This window comes from Miscanthus floridulus, chromosome 8 (genome assembly GCF_019320115.1).
Source record: "Miscanthus floridulus cultivar M001 chromosome 8, ASM1932011v1, whole genome shotgun sequence".
Classification (NCBI taxonomy): Eukaryota; Viridiplantae; Streptophyta; class Magnoliopsida; order Poales; family Poaceae; genus Miscanthus; species Miscanthus floridulus.
Window position 1 is genome coordinate 24,091,075 of NC_089587.1, and position 26,854 is coordinate 24,117,928.

Consider the following 26,854-nt stretch of genomic DNA (forward strand, 5'->3'; position numbering starts at 1 on the left):
CCGTGCAACTTCCACGAAGGCCAGAAAAGAATAGGAGTTGGGCTTTTTTTTTGCTTTGGTTTAGCTTGGGGCTTTGTTGTTTTTGTGAATAAGTAAAGAGCACATGATTCCCTTTAAGCTTGCCATTTGTGTCCCTCGTGACGGTACAACTTTTACTATATTCAAATTCAAAATAGAAACATAAAGTAGTCTTCAATCGTCAATACACCACAATGATTTGAATTGGGGGGTCTCCTTGTGTTGTCATGTTCCCAAGTACACTTATGATCTGTCCATAACTCACAAATATCATTAGATCCTTAACTACATCGTCATCAATGCGTCAAAACTCACTTAGGGCACTAGATGCACTTTCAGCAACTACACGCACGGGCGTAGTAGGCAAGAGCACGAGCACGTGTCGCGCCCACTCTGTAAATAGTATAAAAAGGAGCTCCCGCTCTGTGCAGGGTCTAGGGAAGGGTGTTAGTGGCAAGTCTTACCCTCGCTTATGCAATGCGAGGAGACCGCGACTCGAACCCGGGACTCTGTAAATAGTATCAGAGATTTAATATCTATATCATATTCTCATCCAGATACTAAAATTTAGACATATATACTAGCTATATGATTACATCTTATATCAGCACACTCGACGCTCACCTTCCTACTCTCCCTAACGTGTGGAAGACAGGGAGGATGACCGCATAGAAGTTAGAGAAACACAAGAATTTTCTTGCAAAAAAACATACACGCTGGTTGCACAGTGTACATGCCACATTAGATCTAAGGCAAAACGTCAAAAAAAATGCAATTTGAGAGTTGATGTTACTAGACCCCTCAAAAATCAATGGACGCTGGGGCATTTTACTCTCAAAAATGGCATGTGACATACAGCTCACCGCCTCAGGGCAGTATAGAGAGCTTACACAACAATGTTTTACATCAACAAATCTAGCGAGGTGTAGCTATCCTAAGAAACATGTATATTGTACATTGTACACGCTACGGGCTTCATAGGGTCATGGTTCTGATGGTCATCTCCTTAAGTGTAGTAACAGATCTGTGGAACAACTTCAGACTACGTCCAACTTTGTCCTGCAGGGCCAATAAAAAGAAGGTTTTAATACTCCAGACCAAATTAATCATCATAATCTATGTGAAAGCATCCTTGCTCTTTTAAATTTATGTTTAGCTATTGAACAACCAAATCCATATACTTCGATTTCTTGTTAGTAGTGTAGCAGCATATCCCAGCATTAGACGTCTAATTTCTAGGTGCCAAGAGTACGAACACCATGGTAGCCACCTAAAAGCCCTAGTATATAGTACATATATGAGCTTCACCTCTTTCAAATGCTCTAGTCTCTCCAGCACAGGAAGGAGCTCATCAGAAAATGAAGAAAGACCTTTTGCAGAAGCACTGCAAAAACAGAGAAAATTGTTGACTTTTCTAATGTAAGAACAGAATAGTGAGCTATAAACCTTTAGTTAAACTGATAAGCATTCTTACTCGTCCTGAAAATGAATAAGGAGAATAGTAACGGCACATTCCGTTATTTGGAGTAGAAGGGTTATAAGCTGGTCTCGGTTGCTAGCCATGCAACACAAATCTATCATTGCAATGTACCTCCTGCAAATAAATAAATAAAAACTGTTACAGCACATATTGTTGAAGGATTAGCTAGACAAAATCAGCCAGCGTCAGAACAAAAATAATTGAGAAGATTCTGAGACAAAAATAAGTGCTTACCTCTTACGGATGTTATCATTGGGAGAGATGCAATCTTGCTTCATGCATACTTTTATTATCTCATCAACCTCCTTTCTGGACAACTCATTCAAGTCACGGATCTAGATAACAAACTCAGACAAGTTAGCTTTAGTTATTGCAGGAAAAGTATGAACTACTACAGAATTCCAGATAATAGTGAACATTTCACTCAACTCCATATCTGTATTTCGAGTTCATGTTGCCATGTATAACTTATCTTCTCCATAATTTAACCCATTAAAACAAAATTCACTTCAAGTAAATTTGTGATCATGCAGGTCAGAAACACCAATACCTTGTTTAATAGCATATATTTTTCTTCACCTACTCTTTCCAGGGCAAGTGTTACTGAATTCAGAAGATCAGAAACCATTTGTAGTGTTGGGTGCTGCTGATCACTATTATGGCCATACCAAACCTGCAAATTCAAGGTGTTGCAAATACAGTCAGTGTCAAAAGATTTGGACATAAGCTAATCCCTCTGCCCCTCATTTGTGCTGCCTGATTTTCTTTTAAGAAAAACTCAACTTGCAACAACCACATTTTTCTTATCAGAGAGAAGGTTTCAAGTATTACTCACTTGAAATCGCATGTTCTTCTTTGTAGCCAGAACATAAAGATAAGAGACAAGGCTGAAGCAAAGACCAAATGCTATCAATTCTGACTTATGATTCTGGTAGCAGCATGTAGAAGTATTAGAAAAGTTATATGTGTGCATAAAGCCATCATTACAAGATAACTATTATAAAGAGGACTAGCTCACCTCAATCATGTTTGGTGATTGCATAAAATTTAGAGACCCAAAGTCGAGGCTAAAAAGAGAATGCATCAAGGAAAATAGATCTTGAATATAGCTGCATTGCTCATTTTCCTCATACGCCCAAACCTACAAAGTTGTTAGCACCTCTGAACCTCTACAGCAGATTACAAGTGGCCAAAATCAAATACAAAGTGAATAGCAAACCTTGCTGAGAATAGAAACCGCCATGCTAAGCTGTTCCAATGTGAGCAAATTAGCTCCAGTCATGTTCTCCCTTAAAATGCTATTAAAAACCGACTGATGTTGCTTCGCGAAGTCCACTATCTCTCGTACAATCTTGTTCTTCACCTGAATCAAGAGTTAAACTTTATAAGTGACATTAATATGGAAAATTCACAGAAAAACTAAGGACAGATGCATCGTGTAAAATTCATCACCAAGTAAGGCAACAAAGGTGATGTGATTCCTAAGGCAAGATTCTCAAAATTTCAAACTTCACAGCAGTTAGGTTATGTAGCATCCCGCTATCAAAACTCCACATATATACCAAGATACAGTTTCCTCTTAGTTGACAGTACATTGTAAAGTTAAATTACATGTACCATTGACCCAGTAACAAACCACAGATACCAATTTAATTCATTGATGTTTTTTTCAAATTTATCACAATAAAATTCTACAATGATTGTAATCTAACACTCAGTTCAGTTAGGAGATAAACCAATAATGTTTAGCAAACGCCCTACATACATATGTCAGGCAAAAAATCTGGATATTCAAAATAAGCTAACCTCCAGAAAATCAGCCGAGTCCACAAGCGATGTAAAAGAGGTGACTATTCGCAGTACAGGTGTAATAAGTGACCTCTTCTTGTCAATTTCACCAGTCCGTTCTTTTATGATTTTGGAGATTGCCCTTGGATTGCCCTAACAATATACAAAACTGTAAGTGTGAATTCATAAACCATATATAGTTATATTTGGGAGCAAGTGGCACCTTTTTCTGCCCACCCATGAGGTTGCATGATGAAAGATTTTGTAAAGCACCCATGGACAACAGAATCTGAGCGCCATGTTTGCCATAATGATGACTTATTCTCAGCAGTAATGAAAACTGAGCATCAACAGTGCAAAACCGCTGTGAAGATTCTGATGCCAATGACGAATCCTGGAAAATATCCAGAAAACTGATGACACAACATATCTGGGTAAAATTCCAGACACGAAAAGGGGCAGGATGAATAGATTATCACAACAAAACCTGCATGAGGCATTTTCTAGACAAACCATTTTCATTTTCAAAGTGATTCATAGCTCATCTTTAGCATATATAATGTCTACTACAAGAGGAAAATGATACATGGTTCAGGGTTCATAAAACATGACAGAAGTTTGTGCACCGCCTTTCATCATAAAAAAACAGAGAATAACTAGAGTACCAGAAATTATGAATATTCTCGAATACAGTTCCAAAGCAAATATCAATCAATTTGGAGCAAGTTCAGATATCCAAATACCTTGTATAGCGGCAAAATGTTAATGTAACTTTAGCCCCATATATCCAACTAAACTTAAACATACAATTCATTGTTCAACATATAAAGAAATAAAAGACACATTAATTTGAAAAGATTGTGCCCAAGCAGTTAGTGCTAAATAAAGTATGCACAATGCTGTACATATGTGAATAGCTCAGATAATACGGCAATGGAAAAGGATGATACCATATTTGCATCTATACTGTTTGCTGTGAAAACAAACACAAACAGGAATGGCATGCTATCAAATAGGATATTAAATCAATAAAAAAAAATCTATTCTAAATAAACTGAGAAAATTGTCCATTATAAATCCCTTCTTGAAGTTGAAACAAGAAAAGCAAAACCAGCAAGCTTGGCAATTAGGTAGATGCATTGAAAATCCTTTAGTTTTCCAGAACGTCCTACCCTCTCTTCCCATCTAAAGGATTGGCAGTTCCCCCTGCGACACCTTAGCATGCACTATCCAACTCTTACCAGGTCACCAATGTAAGTTACAGTTCTCCTATTTTCACATTACCCACCCGAGCATGCATAAAAAGAAAGAGTCCACAGAGTCATTTGTTTTCAAGAAAATCAGTAAATATGAAAGTGGCGTGAATGCATGATAGCTAAAGCCTCTAACTAGGACAGCAGATTTCAAAATGGAAAAAAAAAACAAGATAGAGTAGTGGCAATACATACCTTTGACAAATAGTTTGTAACATCACTCAGACATGATCTAAGAATCCCTCGACTTTGAAGTTGATTTAAGAAATACTTTTCATGGTCAATACTAATTAATGCATCAAGAACATAAAAGGAAATTGCTTTCCCAGCTTCACTACCATGGACAGCATCCTTAGTAACCTGTAACAAGAATACAAAGAATGAACGGAGTATCAGATTACCTGTATGGTCAACCATTTGACTGGTTTGTTTAATCATCTTCAAACCCCAACAAGATGTGATGTTATAGTTGGTCAAAAGCACTAAGAGTATGGGTGACCAAAGAGCCAGCCCATCTATCTTTCACATCAAGAGATAAGGATTAGGAAACAGATTGGATCAGTTGGTTTTTAGGACAATTATTAAGTTATTAGCTGCCTGCTCTATATATACAGAGGCATGGTGCCATAGCGGTCATTGGGAATCGAGCAATCAATGAAGAATTAGTCCCAAGTATTCCCAATAGTCTAGTCTTCCTCCAAGCCAATTATGCCCAGCTATCTTCCTTGCAGTGTTATCCCTAATGATCTTATACTTTGCCTTGGGATCTCAGAAATTATAAGTGGGAACGTTTGATGATTGAGAACCAGCTAGCTGCTAGAATGCAGAGTCAGTCAATTACAAATTAAAAATGGAATTCGGCAAAAATAAACACAATAACATTGGAACTACTGTGACAAAATATATCCAGATACAAATCTCGCATGCAAATATACAACAGATGTCCCTTTGAGTTCCCTTAGCACCATATCCAAACAAAACTATCAACTGCCTATTATAGTTCTACTTTAACAATATTGTTAAGAGTATATTCGGTACGTAGGATACTGTAACCTAGTACTACCATATGTGTCGGGGGAGGTGTATTGTCTCCCAAGTCTCTGTACTCTATATATACCGCTTGAGAGGCTCAATGCATTATACCAAATCCTTCCTGCTTTCAGATATGATACACAGCTCTAATGTGTATTCAAGTTTATTTTACTATCACAGCATGGCAAGTATTTAGAATAAAGCGTGTCAACAAAGTAGGCAGTAACTCATTCCTGGATTAAGTGCCTATAGAGTTAAAAGAATAAATGTACTGGAATCGGCAGTGATGTAAAAGAAACTGATAGGGACCAGAAGCTATCTTTAGTACAATGTTCAGAATCATATTGCACTACAAAATAAAAATGTGATGTAACACACAGTCACACACATGTTCTTTACTGATTTGTATAACAGCTATGGTTTGTTCTAGGAATGCTCAGTTTTCATATCCTTAATTTCTATGCTCGTCAAGAGACGTAAAACCTTTTAATTATACATGAATACCTTTTGTTGTTTATCTCATATTGTTACTTTATTAGGGTCATCAATTGCTGCTAAAATTTGGATTTTTTTTTATGGTAGTTGCATACTGTAACCAGTGTTAGGTTGGCATGTTAAAGGTGATGACAGCCTGAGTTACTGGTATCACCAATCCATGCCACCAGGCAGACATGCTAACGATTTACAGTGAATTATGTTTCCCTTGCACAAACACAAACATATTAAAAATATGCGTCACATGAACAGAATGACATACCAAATCAATGATAGCTTGAGCTTCCTTCCTTATGATGGAAAAGTTGGCATGTGCTAATTCATTGTGCTCCTTGAGAACCTTTAGAAGGACAAAGAACTATCAGGCAATAGTCACTATATAAAAGGAAGTAAGGTAATGCAACAGAGATGGACCTTTTGAAGAGTGATGTCCTCATCATCACCCTCTTGCTCCTCCAGTAGCAAGAACCGAAGAACAGATGGAGGGACATCAGACTCAAGAATGCTACTACAATACTGAAAATAACTCAGTAGTAATGCATATTGCCTGCAGAGTGCGACTGAAGGTCAGTATTCACAGAAGGTGAAGAAGAACATTGAAACAAGGAGTCGGTTAGTGGTGCTAACAGTCACCAACTACATCTACATTACCGTCTTCTCAAGGTTTCAGATGATTCATTTCTTAGCGTTGCCATCACAAGCTTGAATAGCAATGAGTTACAAGCTGCATTTGGTAGCTGCTTTGACGAAATAATGTCAAGGCAAGTAACCGCATCAGAATCTGTACCAGCTGGGCATATGAATCTTTCATCCCGCAGTTTAGCCATACAGGTCAACGATACCTTAAAATGACCACCCAAATAAGTTCAGAACAGGTACAGAAGGTGTGGTACAAGACTAGGAGAATGGAATTTAACAAATAAGAACAAGCTTCTTACATTCGTTAAAACATATGCCATTTTCACTGAACAATCTGGAGATGTCGTGGCATTCAATGAAGCATCTAGCAGCCTGCATAAATCAATATTGGTACAGTTATCGAAATAATAGTTTTTCATTTTGCATGAAGGGAGGCACCACTCACTCAAACAATAGCTGAGAACGGTCCTCAAATAATGACATCCTTCTTGATACAGCAACCTGGTTTTCATAAACAGAAATCAGAGCATCACATAAAATTTTCCAACCTACACAAAGGATAATCAGATGAGGATAAACCCAACTCACTTCAACAATCTGTGACCAGCCAGTTAACATGTGAAGCTGGGCAGCCTGCTCTTCAAGATTTTTGTTATATCGCCAAGCCCATTTCAGCAAATGATGAAATGATTCTTTTAGTCCGGCTTTCTCAGACTCGCTTAATTGTGGGTTCAATTCTTGTGACATCTAAATAACAAAAGAACAAATTAATTAAACACAAGATCAATTTTGAAAGAAAAAATCAAACATAAAAAGGACGCATAGAAATGAACACACAACCTGGAGAAGTTTTTCATGGAAAGCATCAAGATCAATCAGTCGATCACCTCTCTCTGAATAATAATATACACCACCGTTTTCAAAAGTTGCAGAGTTCCTTAGGATCTCTTCAATCTGTGCACCAAAATATAGTGAGAACTAAAAATAAAAAAAAAACTAAGGAACTGGAAGTTTAAAGGCCATACCTTCGATTCAATTCCCAGGTTGGAAAGCAGCTGTGGATACTTCATTGAAGTGTCCGGACATCTGAACTGTAGAACCTCAAGCAAGTCCAAAACCTAAGTGCAATGTTTCAAGTGATATAAGGTTCTGGATAATGGATATGTAGATCAAATATCAAACTTGACCAGCAAATGAATGAGGTTTTAAACTCTCCTTATCTAACTAGTTTTTAAAAACCATATGTGGTGTATGGTGTGCATGTCACTGCAGATTTCAATGACCACATGAAAGCGAGCTTAATATAAGAACTAAAGAACCATGACAGTATACAGAAACATAACTTTGCACAAACAAAACTTAAAAAGGTTAAAAATCCACGAAAAAAATGTATATATAAGACACGATTTATTCATCACCAAGAAAAAAAAACAGCAGACTCTTTAGTCCCAAGCAATTTGGTGTAGGATAGAGATGAAAACTAACAAGAGACACCATTGACAAGAAACAAAAGTTTAAAAGAAAAAAAAAAACATAAAAAGGAGAGTGATAAGCTAGGTTATGTCTTGGGCACATAGATTGCTGGTTTCCATTCCACACCTCCTATGCAAGGATTCATCACCTTGAAAAAAAAAGGAATGTGGGAGTGGGGGGATAACAGATGCCTAATGTTACCTTATTCCTCTTTGCTGGTACATCGCTGATGCTAGTCAAAGCACGTGAATCGAACAAACTTGTGCTCTGGAAGTTCTCAGCACACTGACCAAAAGTATGATAAAGAATAGCCACACAGGCTTCCCTGTATACAGATGATGATATATCGGATATATGTAATGCCAGTGCTAACATCTTTAGCAACCATGCCCTCTGAAAATGAACAAATCAAGGTTTTAACAGAATGAAAAATATATGGCAGGAGACTATCAAAAGCAATAGCAGCCTAAAAACAGCCATGCACCTAAATTTTGCTGTTCAAATACAATTTATAAATAGCAGAATTTCAATGTTTCGAATATGCAATCATGTATGACTGGAGCACTGTTACTACTGTGCCGATCCAATTGTAACCCCAGTAGTAACTACTGTGCCATTTATCAAGGATAATTCAATATAAGGTTCATTTTACAATACATTGGCATCATGAAACATTAGCAAAGGTTACATGCACACTTGCACTTCTATTAATTTCTGAGTGTCCTAAGTAATTAAGATTTTGACGAAAGAAGAAAGCTCAATGTATACCTCATGGAGCATGCTGATACGAAGAGATTGGTTACTGTTCCTTTTCGGGAGCGGTGTCACTCCGATGGTTCCAACATGCTGGCATTAGTGGGCAAGGAAAATATGAGTTCTAACTAAATGTTGTTATAATGATGCAAAAGAACAGACAAGAAATTAAACCTTAGAAAAGAACTGGTACTTCTTTGTACTCAGGAGATCCATAACAGGCCCACAAGTTAAAGGATCAAGACATAACTCGTAGAGAAGCTGAATTAAGATGGATAAAATCCAATTATAACATAAAAATAAGATGAAAAATCTCACATCTGACTACTAAGCCAAAAAAATAAAACCTGAAAACTGAATTCGTGCAGTAAGGCATTTATATCTGGCTTTGTCGCTTTTTCAAGATTGTCAAGGATTATCTTCAAACAACTGAGATATAACGAGGTGAGTTGAATTGAATTAATAAAATATATCACTACACAATAAAGGCAGACTCTGGAGTTAACCTGTAGTGGGATTTTGGTTTTAGAACCGTTTGCTCAATGGATCCATTGACATCAAATCCCAAGAGCAAATGTGTAATGTTTGGAGCTGGACGACAAATATTGTCAACAAGCAACTGCATATATATAATTGATTAGCATAATTAAAACACAGCCCGTTAAATGGATCTCCAAGGTCAAAGGAAATACAAATCACAACCTGCAGTATTAGAACTCCAACATCATCTTTCGTGTCTTCTATGACCTGAAAATCATCAAACCGGAACTCCAAGCAAGCAGCATAATCTTCTATTACCATTTTTCCAACATCAGCTTTCAAAAGCAACTGTACCAAACCAACTATTCTAGAACTGCCGTAAAAATAAACAAGCCGTAAGAACACAAATAAGCAAACTAGCATACTACAATTTGTTACAGAAATTTTATATATGGAATTAAAAGTAGACATTTAATAGCTAAGTGGCAGCACAAAGGAAAAACATAAGTAATTTGAATATACCTCAGGATGCCCATAATTTTGATAGAACACTGTTGAATTTGGGGAAGATAATCATATCGTACAAACTCTAGCAATGCTACAATCTGTCTATGACTTTGAGCTAATATAACATCCAATGGCTGCATAATCCCAAATGAAAGCAGAAAAACAGTTAGATGAAGTAACGACCGGGCAAAACCCCACAGTTGAGATAGAAGAAGTGCAAAACCTGGTAGAGTGGCCGAAAAATATCAGCAAGAGCCATATCTCTCTCCATGACAAGAATAAATATTTCAAGAGATAGATGGACAGCTTTCTCCAAAATGATACCGTATGTTTGGGTAGTTCGCTCATTGGTAAGAGAGTCAACACCTACTAATATGATGTTCATAATATTCCGGAAAGCAACTTTCCCACTCATGAAATCCTGAGTCAGAATTCCACAACCACAAATTATAAATAATGTACAAATAGAGGTGCAATAGAAGTATATGCAAAACTTTAGTATATCTTTAAACATACATACATACATGGGATAAAACATACGCCATAGAGCAAAAGGCAAACAAGCAAGCACTTATCCACCTAAGCAAAGCATATTAATTCAGGTGATCTGAAGGACATAAACATATATTTCTCTGCTAAAGATAAAGAAAAGCTTTTAAAACAAGAACATCACCATATATATTGTGATTTGTGAACATGAAATATCAAATCAGTAGTACATTCTAGAAAGAACAATTATTTTTTAGCTCATACTACTGCTATAAAGAAAGTATACGTGGAAAGAAATCTCACAGCTCACTATTTGACTGGTGACCCTAGTTAGTGTTCTCTGGCCTACAGTTCTGAATACAGCAGACAATATGTATTTGTCTATGTTTGTTAGCAATATTCAGATAAATAGCCTTCCAAGTTCATACATAATCCTAACCATAGCACACAGCTCCACCTCTACTATGTGATCCTGAAAACATGCTAAATGCCTGTCAACACTAAAAAAGGGCGTACCCAGTGCAGAGAGCTCCCGCTCTGTGCAGGGTCTGGGGAAGGGTGTTAGTGGCAAGCCTTACCCTCGCCTGTGCAATGCGAGGAGACCGCGACTCGAACCCGGAACCTTCCAGTCACAGGCGGTAAGACTCTACCGCTTGCACCAGGCCCGCCCTTCAAATGCCTGTCAACACTAGCTAAGAAATATTATAGGCACATCAAGGAGGGAATCTTCAGTAAGGAGTGTGCAACATTTGCAATGAAAAGTGTTCCAACAGCAACATGATTTTCAATCAACTTCCAAGTAGTATAAATAATCCCAGACTGAGCATCAGTAATATGTTATCAATTAGGGGAAATCAGTACATGGACATACTTTGAGTAGTTCTAGCAGAGGAAGCTGTCTCTCAATAGAGGAAGGAGCTAATGTGTTCACAGAAGCATAAATATTATCATCCTTTATGTCATACATGCTCAAAACCCTGTATAAACAATAGTCAATTAGTTACCAAGTGGACTGCTGCATTTTACGGCAAAAAATGTCTCAGGGGTTAGTAGATAAAAAAAGAAGCTATCCTGTTATAAGGGCGTATTTGCATCATCAGGGTTCACATTGCATAGTTCCCCGTCCAAAAAAAAAGATAAGCAATTAGATTTTCAAACAAAAAAACATTCTACTCACATGCGGAAATGCTCCAAGCAGGCAAGTGAGAGCTCCCATTTTTCCAGGGGGTCAGCATAAGCTCTTTGAGGAAAAGGACCAAAGACATCCTCATAAACAAACTTAAAGATACCCATGAACCTGTTAGAAAAAGTATCTTACTCTCAAAGATGTTGAAGGTGAGGATATGAAACAAAAAAAATCAGTTAAAAGTATGCACCTCCGGCCTTTGTCACTTATATTTCTTTCTTCTACAATAAGTGCATTGATCAATCTGAGGAAAGATATGGTTGAGGGGTAACTCTCCCTCCTCGCTTCTACTTCATTCAACTCAAACCTCATATCATAGACCTACCACCAACATAGAACGATTAGATATTGTATATTTTTCTCGAATAGATTAGAGATTATAGTAGTATTTTCCATATGAATATTAGTAGACCTTATGTTAGATTCCGCTGATAGTTGATTTTACACCAAAGATCAAACAAAAGAAAGATGACCACCTATCATTAAGGGTTTGGCCAGAATAGATTGAATTCAATTATTCCATGTATATTTATTATTGACTCATAGGTTGAACGAAAATAAATGAGCAAAAAATGAATTGGGTTGCAACATCAACAATCTTTAGTTTTTGTTTTCCAATGCATCAGATATTCAGATGGCAGGCACCAAATCCTCCGATAGAGGAAGCTGTACATGCTTTAAGACCTAAGAAACAGGCCTTGCTTCACATAAACTAAGTGTTTCGATAGTTTTTTCATTAAAAACTAACACTAAGGACCAATGTTTTCAAGTCGTCCAATTAATCGCGATTAATCACGATTAGTCGGTCTGGGTGGTACCATGACCTCGATTAGAGACTTCGACTCGATTAGCTCGACTAGAAACCTGGTCGTCCGACCAGGGGGCTGCACGACCAGACTGGGCACTGCCTTCTTTGGGCTTGCCTGACTGGGCTTCCAGGTGAGTAGTTGGGCTGCCAATTTGGCCCACTAGGGTCTGTAATATATATACAGGAGGCCAAGTCTCTAGGGTTCCCATCTCTCATTCTCTCCGGTGCGTGACGGCTGCTGCTGCTGCTCTGCTCTTTCTCTCTTCTCCTCTCCTATGCGTGACGGCTGCTGCTGCTCTAGTCTTTCTCTTGTTTGCTCCTGTGCGTGACGGCTGCTGCTACTCTGCTCTTTCTCTCTTCTCTGTTTCTCTTCCCCAGCCAGCACGCCTCTTGGTGAAGCTCTTCCCTGGCTCTGCGCCTCTGCTCCCCCCTAGCTCATGAAGATGAGCTCTTCCTCCAATGATGGTAGGTGTGCCCACTGCCCAGACCAGACTCGACTGGTCGTCTTGGTCGACGACTAATCGCGACTAATCGTCTGGTCGGTCCCATGGCGACCAGAGCCGACTAGACGACTTGAAAACATTGCTAAGGACAAAAGGCAACTAGTAAAATGCATAACGGTCTGAAATTTTTTATTTTTAACCTTTTCCAATTAATAGTTTAAAATAACCCACCTAAAAAATCATTTGCAAATCTCAACCTTTTGACCGTACCAAGTAGCTGACATGGCACCGGGCTTGTCACGCTGAAGGCTTTGACGCGACAGTGCTATCACATCAGTCCGCATGGTGTAGCATCCACAGTTAAAATGCTTCTCTCCACGCGCCGCTCGTCTTCCACTCCATCTCTTCTTCCTCCTGCTATTAACGCGGCTAGCCCATGCGTGGTTCAGGAGGAAAAGAGAGAGATGGATGGACAAGCGGCACATCGTTTTTTAACTGTGGCTGCCACGCCAAGTGGACTGGCACGATAACGCTACCGCTCCAATGCGTTCCGCACAAGCCTGGCACCATGTCACCCAGTTGCACCAGCGTGGCAACATTGTCATGCCGATGCATGCAGCGCGGCAGCGTGCTCCTGTCGCACCACAACGCTTGGTGCTGCCAAAAGAGTTAGATTTGCAAATATATATTTTTTTTGAGTGGGTTATTTTTAACATATTATTTTAAAATAAGTTTACAAAATATCGCTCCATCTCGGGTGCAAAAACAGAGATCAAAGACTCTGTCCTCTCGAAGGCATCAACCCTCGACCCGGGAATGTCATCCCTGACCCAGGTACGCGGGGTCATTTTCGACCCTGCTGTGTAAAAACTTCTCGTGAGTAGCGTATCACGTTCCTCGATCCCATCGACTGGGAAACTTTGTGACTATGCTCCAGGGTATCAATAAACTTTAATTGCTGCTTCCATTGCATCATTCAAGCGATGGGTACCAAGCCTTTCCTTAGAAGAAGCTGACCAGTTAAGAACCAGAACTTGCATTACCTAACCTAAGTGCTTGCTAGTTGTCATAAATAATTGGCATTCTAAGAAAGTTGTGGTTTTAGAGATTAGGTATTAAGGCAACCAAAACAAGATAGAACAAGGGAATAAACATCAAATAGTAAAATCATATAAACTGAGAAGTAGTTGAGTCTCAACTATAAAATATAAACCACAATCAATTAATCAAACATAGTAGCCTCCAGATGAGAGCACTAAGGGTAAGGGAAATGATAGACTAGAGACCTAGATGCAAGGTTGAGAGCTATATGAAACACTAAATGTGTCATTATTGAATATTATTCACAAATTCATTGTTTGTCACAACAGAGAAAAAAAAACTTTGCATACTAGGTTAATTTACCTATATCATTGTACTTAACAAAAAATATGTGAAAAAAGAAGAAAATATGATTTTTTTTAATACTCGGTCCGTTCACAAAATAGTGTCATTTGGGGTGGCATTCAGTCAACGTGTTTCAACTTTGACCATAAACATTGCTTTTTAACATATCAGTTTAAATTTTTAAAACGGTATAGCTAGATTTTATCTTGAAAAAAAATTCATAATACATTAACATTACAGATTTGATATTATCCATATGTTTTACGTAAGCAATTAGTGGTCAAAGTAATAGGTTGATGGTTGTGTAGACTGTTGAGGCCCAAAACGACACTTTTATGACTAGAGGAATTATGTTGCTTTGCTTGAGGATCTAAAAAATGAGTTAGAAAGTAGCCAGTAAAATTAGGAAATTAGTGAAATGGTGAACTTTAAGGGTACCTGTGTTGCTGTATGGTGACCTAATGGAGCCGTAACCACCGGAAGATCATATTGCTCAAGATAATTCCAAATAGCATCTTTTAGTAGGGGTGACACTTTGATAAATGCAGTTATTGAATTTCGCAAAGCCCCCTGCACATGTTTCAAGCACATATTACGAGAAAACAAAACTGCCACCTAACTAAAAAAAAAGACAGGATGCCAGATGTACAGATTGACTCAAAACATAAATGCTTGTACCTTCAAGTACGGAGGCACATTTTCATAGCTGAGAAGCTTGAATAAAGGTTCAATGTCAGGGAACCACTTCTTGCGTTCCATAGGATTCCCATTTTCCACCACCTACATGTTCACAATCTAATGATTTATCTAATCAAGTAGACAATTCAAAGCAACTTCCTTTGAGAAAACAAATCATAGCAGCAACAGTAATCATTATGCATGATGAAAAGAGCACTTTATGGGACACATAGCGCATCTGGCATAACAAGCTACTTGGTAGTAGTAATTTATGGCCATTACAGCTGAGGGACCAGGAGCATATTGATTCATTGAAATTTCTACTAAGCTTCCAGAACCTCGATGCAGCTTTAAGCCTACAGAACCTCTCAAATGGGTTATAAGGATAAGCAAGACTGATATACTGAGACAACGGCTGATTAAATTTTCTGATTTTTCATTTTTCAAAGAAACATGCATAGCTGATGATGTTCAGTCACAACTACAGAACTGGAGTGTAAAAGAGATGCAGCAAAATCATGAAATCCACAACATAGGCTATGATGCCACAACTTCAGGATGATGATATAGCCATGGAAAGTGGAGGGTAATGCTAAAGGTAATATATATAGTGATTCCAAATTCATCATCGTCAGAGGTGCAAGTGCAGTTTACTGTGAACAAAGCTGACCAAGATGAACAAAACAAGTGAATAAGTACAAGAAATCTCACACCTTCTGAAGAACAGCTAAATATGCAACAAGTGCCTGTGCATCGCCCTCAGGAAAATCAGGTGGTATGTTTGCAGAAGATTGAATTGATTTTATGAACTTCTCCTCATAGATAGATAAGCAATCAAACAAAGTGCTCCAACCCACTGAACGGTAAGTTTTTCCCTGGAGAAGCTCATAGACTTTGGCAGCACCAACGTCGGTGGAAGCCTGACAAAATTGTTCAGTCAGCGCAAACAATGGAAAACTGAACATAGCAGTAACCATAATGCATACCAAAGTACTGAGAAGTCCAAGGAAGGCCACAAGAGTTTGTGTGTTGGTGTGGTCTTCTCCTGCATATATAACAAAGGTCCACAGTTCCTCATTTCCATTCCCTAGTTCAGGCTCTTTCTGAAGAGAAGACACACACACAAAAAAAAAATGTTATTGCTATGTGAACTTCTCAAACCAAAACACAGTAAATAAAAAAAGGAACATTCGAGAGATCATACAAAATATCATGCCTTGTTGAGAACGATGGACACGCAGTTTTGCACATATAGTAGACAGAAAAAGGCTAATCAAATAGATGTGTTCAATAGAAATGCAGTAACCTTACGAGCATCTAATGTGCTTTCAAAATATCAGTACTGCTTCATGTACATTTGTAAGATCAAATCACGGGGTTCGAAGTGATGCCGAGAAAATATTCAAATTCCACAAATGAAAATGTATGATCATGCTTCTGATGGTCACAGATGGAAGCAGTTACTAGACTAGAGAGAAAATTTTAACCTTGAATCAGAAATTAGTCAAGAGTCTACAAAACAGTCAAACTAAACGTTGCATTATACTACAAAGGCCAACAGTAGTTGAATAGATGCATCAGTTACATTTCATCACATGTCATCGTTGCATAGTAAGTGTCTGACTGCCTTGAGGGTATCCAACTCAGTAAAAGAAATATTGGTTGTGAGAAAGAGAAACAGCAATCGAGCTTGGACACATGTTGCTAGAATCTGACTCGGACTCAAGTTCACAAACCGGCAAAAAGAAAAATGAACACTGGTGTCCTAGTAGCATTTGATAGTCATTCAATTTATCATTGATATAGGCCCTAGAATGATATTTCGAAAGGTTTTTACATCCCAAAATGACTCATATGAGTGCAGAATGTTGTGTGCACATGCAAAAAGTTTTTTTTTTTTAAAGTCCACTTTGCCCAGGATACAGAGAAGCAAAAAGACAGCAATGCAGGAATAATGCATGATGCATCTTTTGATTTCTACTTTTACTTTGCAACAATGCATTTGCATCTATTGCCCAGGAAGAACTAGCACTAGCTATTACCAAGTGGTCACACAAGATGACATAAATATATCATTATAAAAAAAGACAAGATTAACACATGGGAGGATTTGATAGTCATTCAATTTATCATTGATATAGGCCCTAGAATGATATTTCGAAAGGTTTTTACATCCCAAAATGACTCATATGAGTGCAGAATGTTGTGTGCACATGCAAAAAGTTTTTTTTTTTTAAAGTCCACTTTGCCCAGGATACAGAGAAGCAAAAAGACAGCAATGCAGGAATAATGCATGATGCATCTTTTGATTTCTACTTTTACTTTGCAACAATGCATTTGCATCTATTGCCCAGGAAGAACTAGCACTAGCTATTACCAAGTGGTCACACAAGATGACATAAATATATCATTATAAAAAAAGACAAGATTAACACATGGGAGGACACTAGACCCATGTCAAGCTAAATCATACTTGTTTTCAGGTCCACAGATTTGATTTGACTATATAAAGGACAGAAGCATTACCTGATAGATTTCTCTAACTAGTTCCAGCAGGGATACAAAAGGCTCATTAGTAGGCTCATCAACTTGTTCCCCATTTCTACCAAGATCTTCCCGATGACCCCGCGGTGGCCCATATGGACTGAGGGCAGTCATTGCTTTCTCCTTAATTTCCTTTATCTGTCAAGAAGATAACATTATCAATTTTGCACAGAATGAAGAAAGTTACTTGCATGTTATCCCCATCGTAGGACACTAATCATACAGTGACCACCAGAGGTTGCAAGACAGGAAAATGGATACTCCCTCCCTTTAAATATATGACACCGCTGACTTTCGCACATGACGTTTGACCATTTGTCTTTTAGGAAAAAAACTATGTAAGTATTATTTATTTTGTTGTGACTTGTTATATCACTAAAGATACTGCCAGCATCACTTATATTCTTGCATATTTGCAATAAATATTTCAATAAGACGAATGGTCAAAGCTTCTGTGAAAAAGCCAACAGTGTCATATATGTTTACAAACGGAGGGAGTATTCTACTAGGGTTTTTTTTCTCAAACAAGAGTATTCTACTAGGTTACTATATGCTTCAATGAAGTACTCCTCTAACCTTATCTCTAGAAGTAGGGTGGGAAATAAAGCACATCATTAGCTTGTGAGTGTAGCCAGTGTACATGTAGACAATGTCCTCATCATCATTCTGCATTAGATGAGAAGAAATAATGATGACCAAGAAAAGATACTGTACTATATTATCTAAATGAAACATGTTTGATTGGAAACAAACTTTGACCACTAAGGCACTAATACATGAGAATTATCAACACTGGCCACAAGAAATACTAACACCTCTTTCGGTGGAACCAATCTATGATTCTACATATATCAGTGGACAAAGCTTTGATAGCGGACGTAAATACAATAGTAGCATGATCAAATTCAAAAAATGAGCATGTTCTGTTGCCATTACAAAGGGTCAGGATAAAATGAAACAATTTTTTGGTTGGTTGGTTGGGTCACTCTGCCGGCCTGCCCTATGGAGACGTTAGGTTGGCTGCACCAAGACGAGACACATAATACATGGAAACAAGGCATTGCCATGGTGTTCATTTACAGAAGGATACTCTACTAGCCTACCTTATCTGCTTTAAGATATACTAATATCATATAATATGCACTAATCATGTTTGGCAGAACTTGCTCCCCATATAAGGCCAACTTGCACGGTTCCCATGGGCTTGGATTTCAAGAGAGCAAGGATTTCAAATTGAGGAAAGATTATGACTGGAATGAAGCTAGAAACAACAACAAAAACCTAATGGAACCAACAGAAGTCAACTAGATAAAGATGGAATTTTTTTAATTTGCTTCTAGTATGTCACAATGCAAATCAAACTAATACAATTGGTAGAGACAACAGATTAACATGACAAACAAAGGGGAAACATACAGAGAAATTTACTGGGGCAAGATTATGCAAACACATTAGAATATAATGCGTGGAGGACACGAAACATTTCAAAAAAAAATTAAAAAAAAATTGCACAACCCTTAGGACCATGGTTAGCTGGACAAGCGGACATACGGTGGAATGAGACTGCATTGGAATCCAGATTTGGTATAAGACTGCATTGAAACCCAGATTTGCTATACCTGGTATGCAGCTGTTTTCAAAACTTGCTCCCGCAAAAACTCAAAAGAATTTTGACGACAGATAATTTCAAGACATGACCAAATATCTGACATTTCTCTTGAATTACTTCGATCTTGAGTTAGCATCAAATGAACAGACCATGCAAGTCTCACAACACCAACAAACCCTTCAATAGTCGTATTGTTACCTGTCCTCATCACCTAAAAGAAATCATAGATTGCAATGATAAAACATTTGTATGTTCGATCAAAGTATTAAACAGTGATCAGTGAAGATGCACATATCAAAGCTTACAAGTTCATGAAATTCGCGTCTAAATGAGGAATCAGCCGATGACAATGATGCTTTCTCAAGAGTACTTAGGGCATCAGAAATAAAAGTTGCCACAAGAGAGAACAGAACTCCATAGGTGATCTGCAATGATAAAGTTAGTAACTTTTTGTATCAACGTAGCATTATACAGATGCACACAAACAACATGTCAACAACCATCATGCCATTCCAAAGTAACTGGTTCAAACTTCAAACCTGGAGCTCCACACTACTATTTTGATTTGCTTCAGCTGCACAGTCTTTCAATATTGAAAATACATCCTTAACCTCTCTGGGGCCTAAATGAAATTGCATAAAGCATTAGTCCTTGCTTCCCATAAATTGACATGTCCAAAAGGTTATACAAGCACAGCACGAAGGCTCATGCCAATGAATGATTAACATCACCTGGTAAGCGCTAGGAAAAAAAAGTTCAATTTGATAAGAGGCAATAAGAGGCAATTTAAAATAAGTTTTAACTTACTCATTAGTTTAATAAGTGCAGAGAGAGCGAGGCAGTGGCTCAAACTTAATCTCTCTCTTGAGACAATTGCCCTTCTTTCCACAAGAGCCCCTCTGAAATCAAGCACATAACGCTCAGAGCTCGGTCGGCCAATTCCAGCTGGTTCTTCCCGGTTCAGCTCCTTTATGGAAAGTTAAATATACCTCAATCATTGTTTCTCACAAAGAAAAAGAACTAAACCTTTGAAGGTGCATTTTTAAAATGATTTTTAAGCTGTACTAGTTGCTAAGAAGTAGCTGGAATTAACTAGCTTCGGATATAGCTGCAAAGAAAATAATAAACAGACCAGGGAGAAGCCAGCACAAACCAACATAAGCCCACCAAGCTTAGTATAGAAGATCAACCCCTGCCCTTGTACACTATTTTACATGTTGTTAAGCCGTTAAACTTGAGCCCAAAGGAACCATTCTTTGAGTGCTGAGTTTACAGAATGTGGCCTTAACATCACCATGATAGTTTTTTTTTTCAAAAATGTGCCCAATTCAATTTGTTGAACAAAAATGAAAAGGCATGCAAATGGTGTATTCAAGTTTTATCAGGTCCAACCTTTACAAGGGCAATTATCCGTTGCCGAAGACCATCATTAAATAAAGGCTGGATTTGCTCCTCGATTTCAGACATCAGATCAGCATCAAGACCTTGGTCAAGTGCAACAGACTACAAAAGTCATGAAAAAAACATCAAAATCATCCTTCAAGAAAAGTTATTCCACAATTAGAATGAAAATGATTAGTATATTACTCGCAACAGAATGTACAGAGCGGTTATAAGATCCCTTCTCTCCATGTACCATAGGCCAGCTGCAAGTCTATATATTTCCAATGGCTCTCGACCATACAAAACCCACTGAAAAATCACCACATGGATGCATGTAAGATGGTCAAAAAACAGTTCAAACTTGGCTAATAACAATAGAGCAATGAACTTGAATTCTGCAAATCATACCTCTCTGTTAGCATCAACTAGCAAACGAACACACTCAATCTCATTAAGATTGAGTTCATCACTTAACTTAAGCGCCTGAAAAACATATAGATATAAATTTGAAGTCTTGAGAAAAGCAAAAGTGAAACTGCTAAATACTGCTGTCATAAATCAAAGGCATAAGTAGATCAATAGACAAAAATACAGGTCATGCTCTCATGGGGATTCGTAGAGACAAATAAAAAGACAGATTGTGCCTCAGGGGATTCATAATTATTAAGAGCACGTGGTAAAGATTTGCGGGTGCAACCACAGGTAAGAACCCAGCTAGCACAGTAGAGTGCAGAATATATTGCACTTGTTTTATCACCGATAAATCATGTGATATACTTTTGTTGTACAACTTTAAGCGTATGATGTGAAAAGATAAAAGCCTACAGGAAAAGGTGGTAGCTTGAGCATTGCTCTCCACTTAATAATAGTAATAATGTTGCACGAGGACAGGAATCTATAAGCATGTTCATACTTTTACTACCCGGTGTTCAAGTTAGCAACATCCTAGCATTTAATTAGCAAGGCATTGATGTGATAAACACACTATCTTCTCAATCCTTTGAGAAAAAAGAGTCATCAAGTGTTAGACTGTCAAATATGGTATTAATCCATCATATTAAGCCCAGTGCTACCAAGTACCAAAAGCCAACCTTTTCCACAGAACATTGTAGTAGAAGCCACATTACACTATCATCCCCACTCCCCAAAAGCCAAAAAAAATTGCAGACACTAAAGTCCCAATCAAATTGTGGTATGGATGTATGATAGAATTGAAACTCAGGTTGAGCTGTTAAGTTATAATAGTCAAGGGAATTAGTGTAATCTCCTAGTCTTTTCTCTCTTGTGTCTCTCGGACTCTATATATAGTTGCCATTGGGCCTCAATACAACCATCCAATTCAGTCTCCCTTATTCGTAACATGAGCCACTAATCCACCATAACATAAAATCCTGGCACTCATCCGTTCCAAAATGTAGGTCATTTTAGTCTTGGTCCAAGTCAATCGTATCTCAAATTCTAAATTTTACCAAGTTTACAGAAAAATATACTAATGTCTACAAAAACAATAAATGCTATCAAGACAGTTCATGCTGAATTTGACAAAAGTAATTTCCTGTTGTAAATGTTAGTGCATTTTCTACACCCTTGATCAAAGTTAGAAGTTTGACTTAAGACAAAACTAAAACGGCCTACACTTCAAACGGAGGGAGAATAAGGGCCTGTTTGGATCACCTCGGAACTAGTTCGTAGAACTATTTGCTAGGTGACTAAAGTTCAGTTGATAAAGTTTAGCCCAGTGTTTTATTTGGAATTTTGGATACATGGACTAATACCAGTCCACTTTGAGCTCTCTCTTGTGCCATCTAGTGAACCAGTTGTTAGTGGAGGTATGGATTCAACTTTAGTCTAACTGTTAGTCCATCTGTTTGGATGGCCTAGGACTAAACTTTAGTGGTATCCATACAGGCCCTAACATAAGGAAAACAAACTTTACAAATGATAAAGTTCAATACTGCGATGTTCAGTACCAGACTACACAGAAACAAAATACGAAAGTAAAATATAGTTCGTCTCAACAGGAATCAGAAGTCACAGGTTTACAAATGATGAAGTTATTTTAGTTCTCTATCAGAGACTAGTTCGAATAAAGAGGTTTGCACCGTGATGTACTAGCTAAAGGATAAAGCACCATTCTCATTCAGAGCTCTAATTAAGGGAACAAGCATTCAATCTGACCTTATCATAGACATCATAATCAAGCGACATTGGCTAAATGAGTGTACACTACACCAAGTTACTGGGAAGGATGGACAGAGAGCTTACAGTCTGCACGTCTGTGTCATCAAGAGTGATGGGCGGCATGCCTGGGAGCCGCACCTCCTTGCTTCCCACCTGAGTCCGATCAGACGCCTTCGGCCCCTGTCCACACACGCCAAAAACCCAGCTTAATCAAACCGAATTCTGAGGCAGCCCTAATAAATCCTAGTACAATCAAGCGAATGTCCAGCATAGGGGGTGCACCGGATAGGAGAGTAGCGTGCGGAACGCGGGGGCGGCGTCGCGGACGGCGTGGAGGAGCTCCACGCGCTGCGCCGGCGACGGCGCCGCGGAGCCCAGCAGCGCCGCCTCGATGACAGAGAGGAGGTCGCGCGGCGGAAGCGGTGCCATCGCCGGAGAACAAACCCGGTCGCCGGCCGGAACCCTAGGAGGTCGGCGGAATGGGAGGGTACGGAAGGGATTTCAAAACCCTAGTGAGCGAGCACGGGGCAGGCGGGCTTCTGGGGTTTTCTGGGGGGCTCAGTGAAACCCCGGCGGAGACCGCAGTAGGCTGTTGATCGAGACAGACGAGACGAGCGTGGTCCTGTAGCAAAGACGCGCCGGCGGCTGTGGCATCTCCGCATCTGGGCCGTTCAGAAGTTTGGAAGGTTGGCCTGTTGGACACGCGCGGTCCAAAACGCGCTAATGCCTTCCTTTCTAGCTACTCGTAATAAAAATATTTTCAATCCTGGTAATAAAACGATTCCCTAATTTACCTTTTGAAAAATAAAATAATGATCCCTCTAATACTTTTAAATAACTCCATAAAATAAACTTTGGCAAATTTCTCCTTCAGCCAGTAAATACGCAGTGTGCGTTTCACACCGCATCATGTCCCAACGGTATTTCCCCTCTCACTATGTTTTCAAGTCCCTCTCCTGTGCTTCTTGTGCCCTAGCTTAGCTGCCTCCTATCCGATGGGTTGCCTGTGACCGGCAACAAGTTTGAACTTTTAGTAACCAAATATTATAAACTATTGGAGAAAAGCAAATAAACTAGCTCCCTACTCAATCTAGACACTTGGTATAATCCATGATTTGGTAAGTATTCTTTAAAGAATTTATTGGAAATGCTCTAATAGTACCACCGTTTCATGTGAAATTTCCTCGTGTCCAAAACAAGTGTTTTTTTTCTTAATTTACATCAATTAAGCTTTTTCATTTCCATGAAATGGCATTATCCAATATTTTTGCGTGGTTCTTGCTTAAGTACGATCATTTTCTATCTTCTATGCCTATATAGGAGAATGATTTCTCTACAAATTCGTCAAGCCCAAAGTTTTCACATGGTAACCTATAAAAGCAAATTCACCATAAATGAACAATCATGTAGCTTATTGTAGCTACACATATAATGGTAGATTAATGCATAAAATAGAATACTGTAGAACAGGAATTACTTGACAGTCTTAGACCTATAGTTCATCATAAATAATATCTCGATCTCTCTTTTTTTTATAATGGGTGTCTTGATCGAGAGATATTGATGAATGGCAATCTTAAATAAAAGGCAGCAAACATGGGTCCCCTGAATGCTATTAGGCCTTCCACAGCGTGGGAGTAGAGCTAGCAAGAAAATTGGGCCCCAAGACCAAAACCGGGAGCGCTCTTTAATTGTTGTAATGTGCAGAGCTGTTAGCATCGATCGCCGGTGCTGCGCCAATTTGGTGTGAGCAAGGAAGTACCCATGAAATTGTATTATATTGTTTCAACACCGCCCTGTTCATTTGGCTGATAAGCCATGGCTGAAAATACTGTTGGCTGATTTGTTGTGAAAGAAAAATATTGTTCGTTGGCTGAAAAAATACGGCTTATAAGCCAAACGAACAGGCCGTTTGTCACGCTCCTCATTTTGTTGGCATCGATAGAAGTTGGAATCGCTAGCTGTAGTTGGAGGAGTGATTCCCAAATTTTATGTCTCCTCTATAAGCATCACTCAAGCTTCACATCGTGGATTATATCCCATCACATTCCCAACAAAACATCATTACCATAGTACAAGATTATTAGTTGATCTATGCTACCTTAGTCACTAAGCAAAATCCTTATAAAATATGAGGAATGCTCCGGTCATATAGAGGGGTGACTTGACAACATGATCGTAGAAGATTTCTTATAAATATGAGGAATACTCCAGTCATATAGAGGGGTGACTTGACAACATGATCGTAGAAGATTAGTTACTTGCTCAAACGAAAAGTATGTTACCAATTGGAAGAAATCAAGTACACATCAATACCAATGTTTTTAGCACTCACTTGTAAATAAATGACATCAACTATGCATTTTTTTGGTTTTTCCGCTTCATGTCCCCGTCTCGTTTTAGTTGAACTATTATTTCGGCATCATATGTGATCGGCCTATCCATTTTTTGGTTAGAGACTAATCGCATTTCCTCCTCGGCAACTATCTGAGCATCCCCAACAGGGTTCATTCTAGCCTCAATCTCTATATCCGTTTTCTTTTCTTCTGTATCCAGACGAGCAAAGCATAAATAAATAATAAATAACTTAATTGATGTATTTGCGATGATTGTTAATAATCAAACATAGCTTAAATGACTAAAAGTAGTAATCAAACTTAGCTTAAATTGACTGAAACTAATAAATATATACCAGTTCCTGCCACGGTGGCAACTTCTCGATCCACGGTTACTCCAAGGCTCGTGAAAGAGAAATAAGAGTTGAAGTACCAGATATTTTGCCTGAAATATTTTGCATCATTATCTGCCTGACTTGTGAATAATCTTTTTAACTCATCAGGCACTTATGGAACATGTACTTTTATCTTTCCTTTCCTGCAACAGAATCCAGGTGGTTCATATTGAAATCTCATTGCTCCATAGTACAAGCAGCTAGGCACCTTTCTCAGAACATGGTGCCTATCAGGCAAATTTTGGTAGACATAATCGTAAGGATCTTCATTGTTATTCAGATCAACACCACTGACACTAACACGATAGGACTCAAAGGCACCATCTGCTATGAAAGTAAGCATTGGTCGTCATTACACAACATTAATAAATTTTACCTTCACCAAAATAAATTTACTCGAAGGCGCCACACAAAATAATTTTACCTTCACCAACGTACGGTCTGGTCTCTTCGTCATAAGAAGATCATCAATATCTAAAGCACGAGGTGCCTCCAGATGGTCCTCTGCATGATGGTTGGTCCAACAATTAGGTATAGAACACAGTGACTGAGTGTGTTATCAAAATAAAATAAACGTGTTTTTTTGTTGGAAAAAAAGAAAATGAACACACCTTCATCATTTTGATTGTTTATAGGCTCGAACAAGGCACCATCATATTCTATATCATTTTTGTACTGTATGCAATGTTTCCTTTGCCAAGTCACCGGCTGACTGTGTCCTCGTCTTTTTCTTGTAGTCCCTATTTCTCTACAACATGTTATCCTTGTTGTGTTCATCCATATTATTGTACCTCTCTCGTTTTGCGAGGGCCCTTTGCCTATTTGAGCCGGTAACTGGTCACCATTGGGTGAAAAACATTGTCATTGTCGAAGTTGCAACATGGATTGCAGAAATGGAAAAAATACAAAGATGGCACCTGGAGTTGCCGCAGTTGCGTTGAACAGATTGTGGCCTGTCAGGCTGTTGGGCACACAAGAAGTATCACAGGTCGGTTGTCTTGTACGGACATAATTATAATTTTTATGTAGCCAATTCGTGTTATTTTCTGGGCACACATTTTTCTTGTCCTCAGCATCTGATGCTTGGAGAATACTTGAACACATTCCATATGGTGCTTGTTGACCTATCATCGATCAAGGAGTAAGATCAACACTGAAAAAAGAAAGGAAGCATTATTAAAAAAATGTATTATATTGTTTCAACACCGGAGCAAGCAGTTATTGTCACGCTCCTCATTTTGTTGGCATCGATAGAAGTTGGAATCGCTAGCTGTAGTTGGAGGAGTGGTTCCCAAATTTTATGTCTCCTCTATAAGCATCACTCAAGCTTCATTCACGTCGTGGAGTATGTCCCATCACATTCCCAACAAAACATCATTACCACAGTACAAGATTATTAGTTGATCTATGCCACCTTAGTCACTAAGCAAATTCCTTATAAATATGAGGAATGCTCCAGTCGTATAGAGGGGTGACTTGACAATATGACCGTAGAAGA

General features: G+C 38.5%; 1 protein-coding gene across 1 annotated transcript; it reads right to left on the reverse strand.

Annotated features, from left to right (window-relative positions):
• Window positions 1–801: 801 nt before the first annotated feature.
• Window positions 802–23,223, reverse strand: LOC136475992 (nuclear pore complex protein NUP205-like). Its single transcript, XM_066473649.1, has 45 exons — window positions 22,908–23,223; window positions 22,710–22,805; window positions 20,853–20,927; window positions 20,649–20,753; window positions 20,454–20,564; window positions 19,869–20,028; window positions 19,601–19,683; window positions 19,367–19,486; window positions 19,072–19,272; window positions 18,029–18,118; window positions 17,435–17,590; window positions 15,895–16,011; window positions 15,622–15,828; window positions 14,909–15,010; window positions 14,669–14,800; window positions 11,784–11,914; window positions 11,585–11,704; window positions 11,279–11,384; window positions 10,142–10,339; window positions 9,934–10,052; window positions 9,634–9,784; window positions 9,438–9,550; window positions 9,279–9,360; window positions 9,106–9,192; window positions 8,947–9,024; window positions 8,380–8,571; window positions 7,731–7,823; window positions 7,546–7,659; window positions 7,294–7,452; window positions 7,151–7,206; window positions 7,005–7,077; window positions 6,718–6,908; window positions 6,481–6,613; window positions 6,329–6,406; window positions 4,735–4,899; window positions 3,510–3,680; window positions 3,305–3,439; window positions 2,718–2,861; window positions 2,517–2,639; window positions 2,334–2,426; window positions 2,049–2,171; window positions 1,733–1,833; window positions 1,493–1,612; window positions 1,327–1,402; window positions 802–1,077 (listed from the first exon to the last, which is right to left on the reverse strand). The coding sequence occupies exons 1-45, from the start codon at window positions 23,052–23,054 to the stop codon at window positions 994–996; spliced, it is 5,511 nt and encodes a 1,836-aa protein (XP_066329746.1). The 5' UTR covers window positions 23,055–23,223; the 3' UTR covers window positions 802–993.
• Between the last annotated feature and the right edge of the window lie 3,631 nt (window positions 23,224–26,854).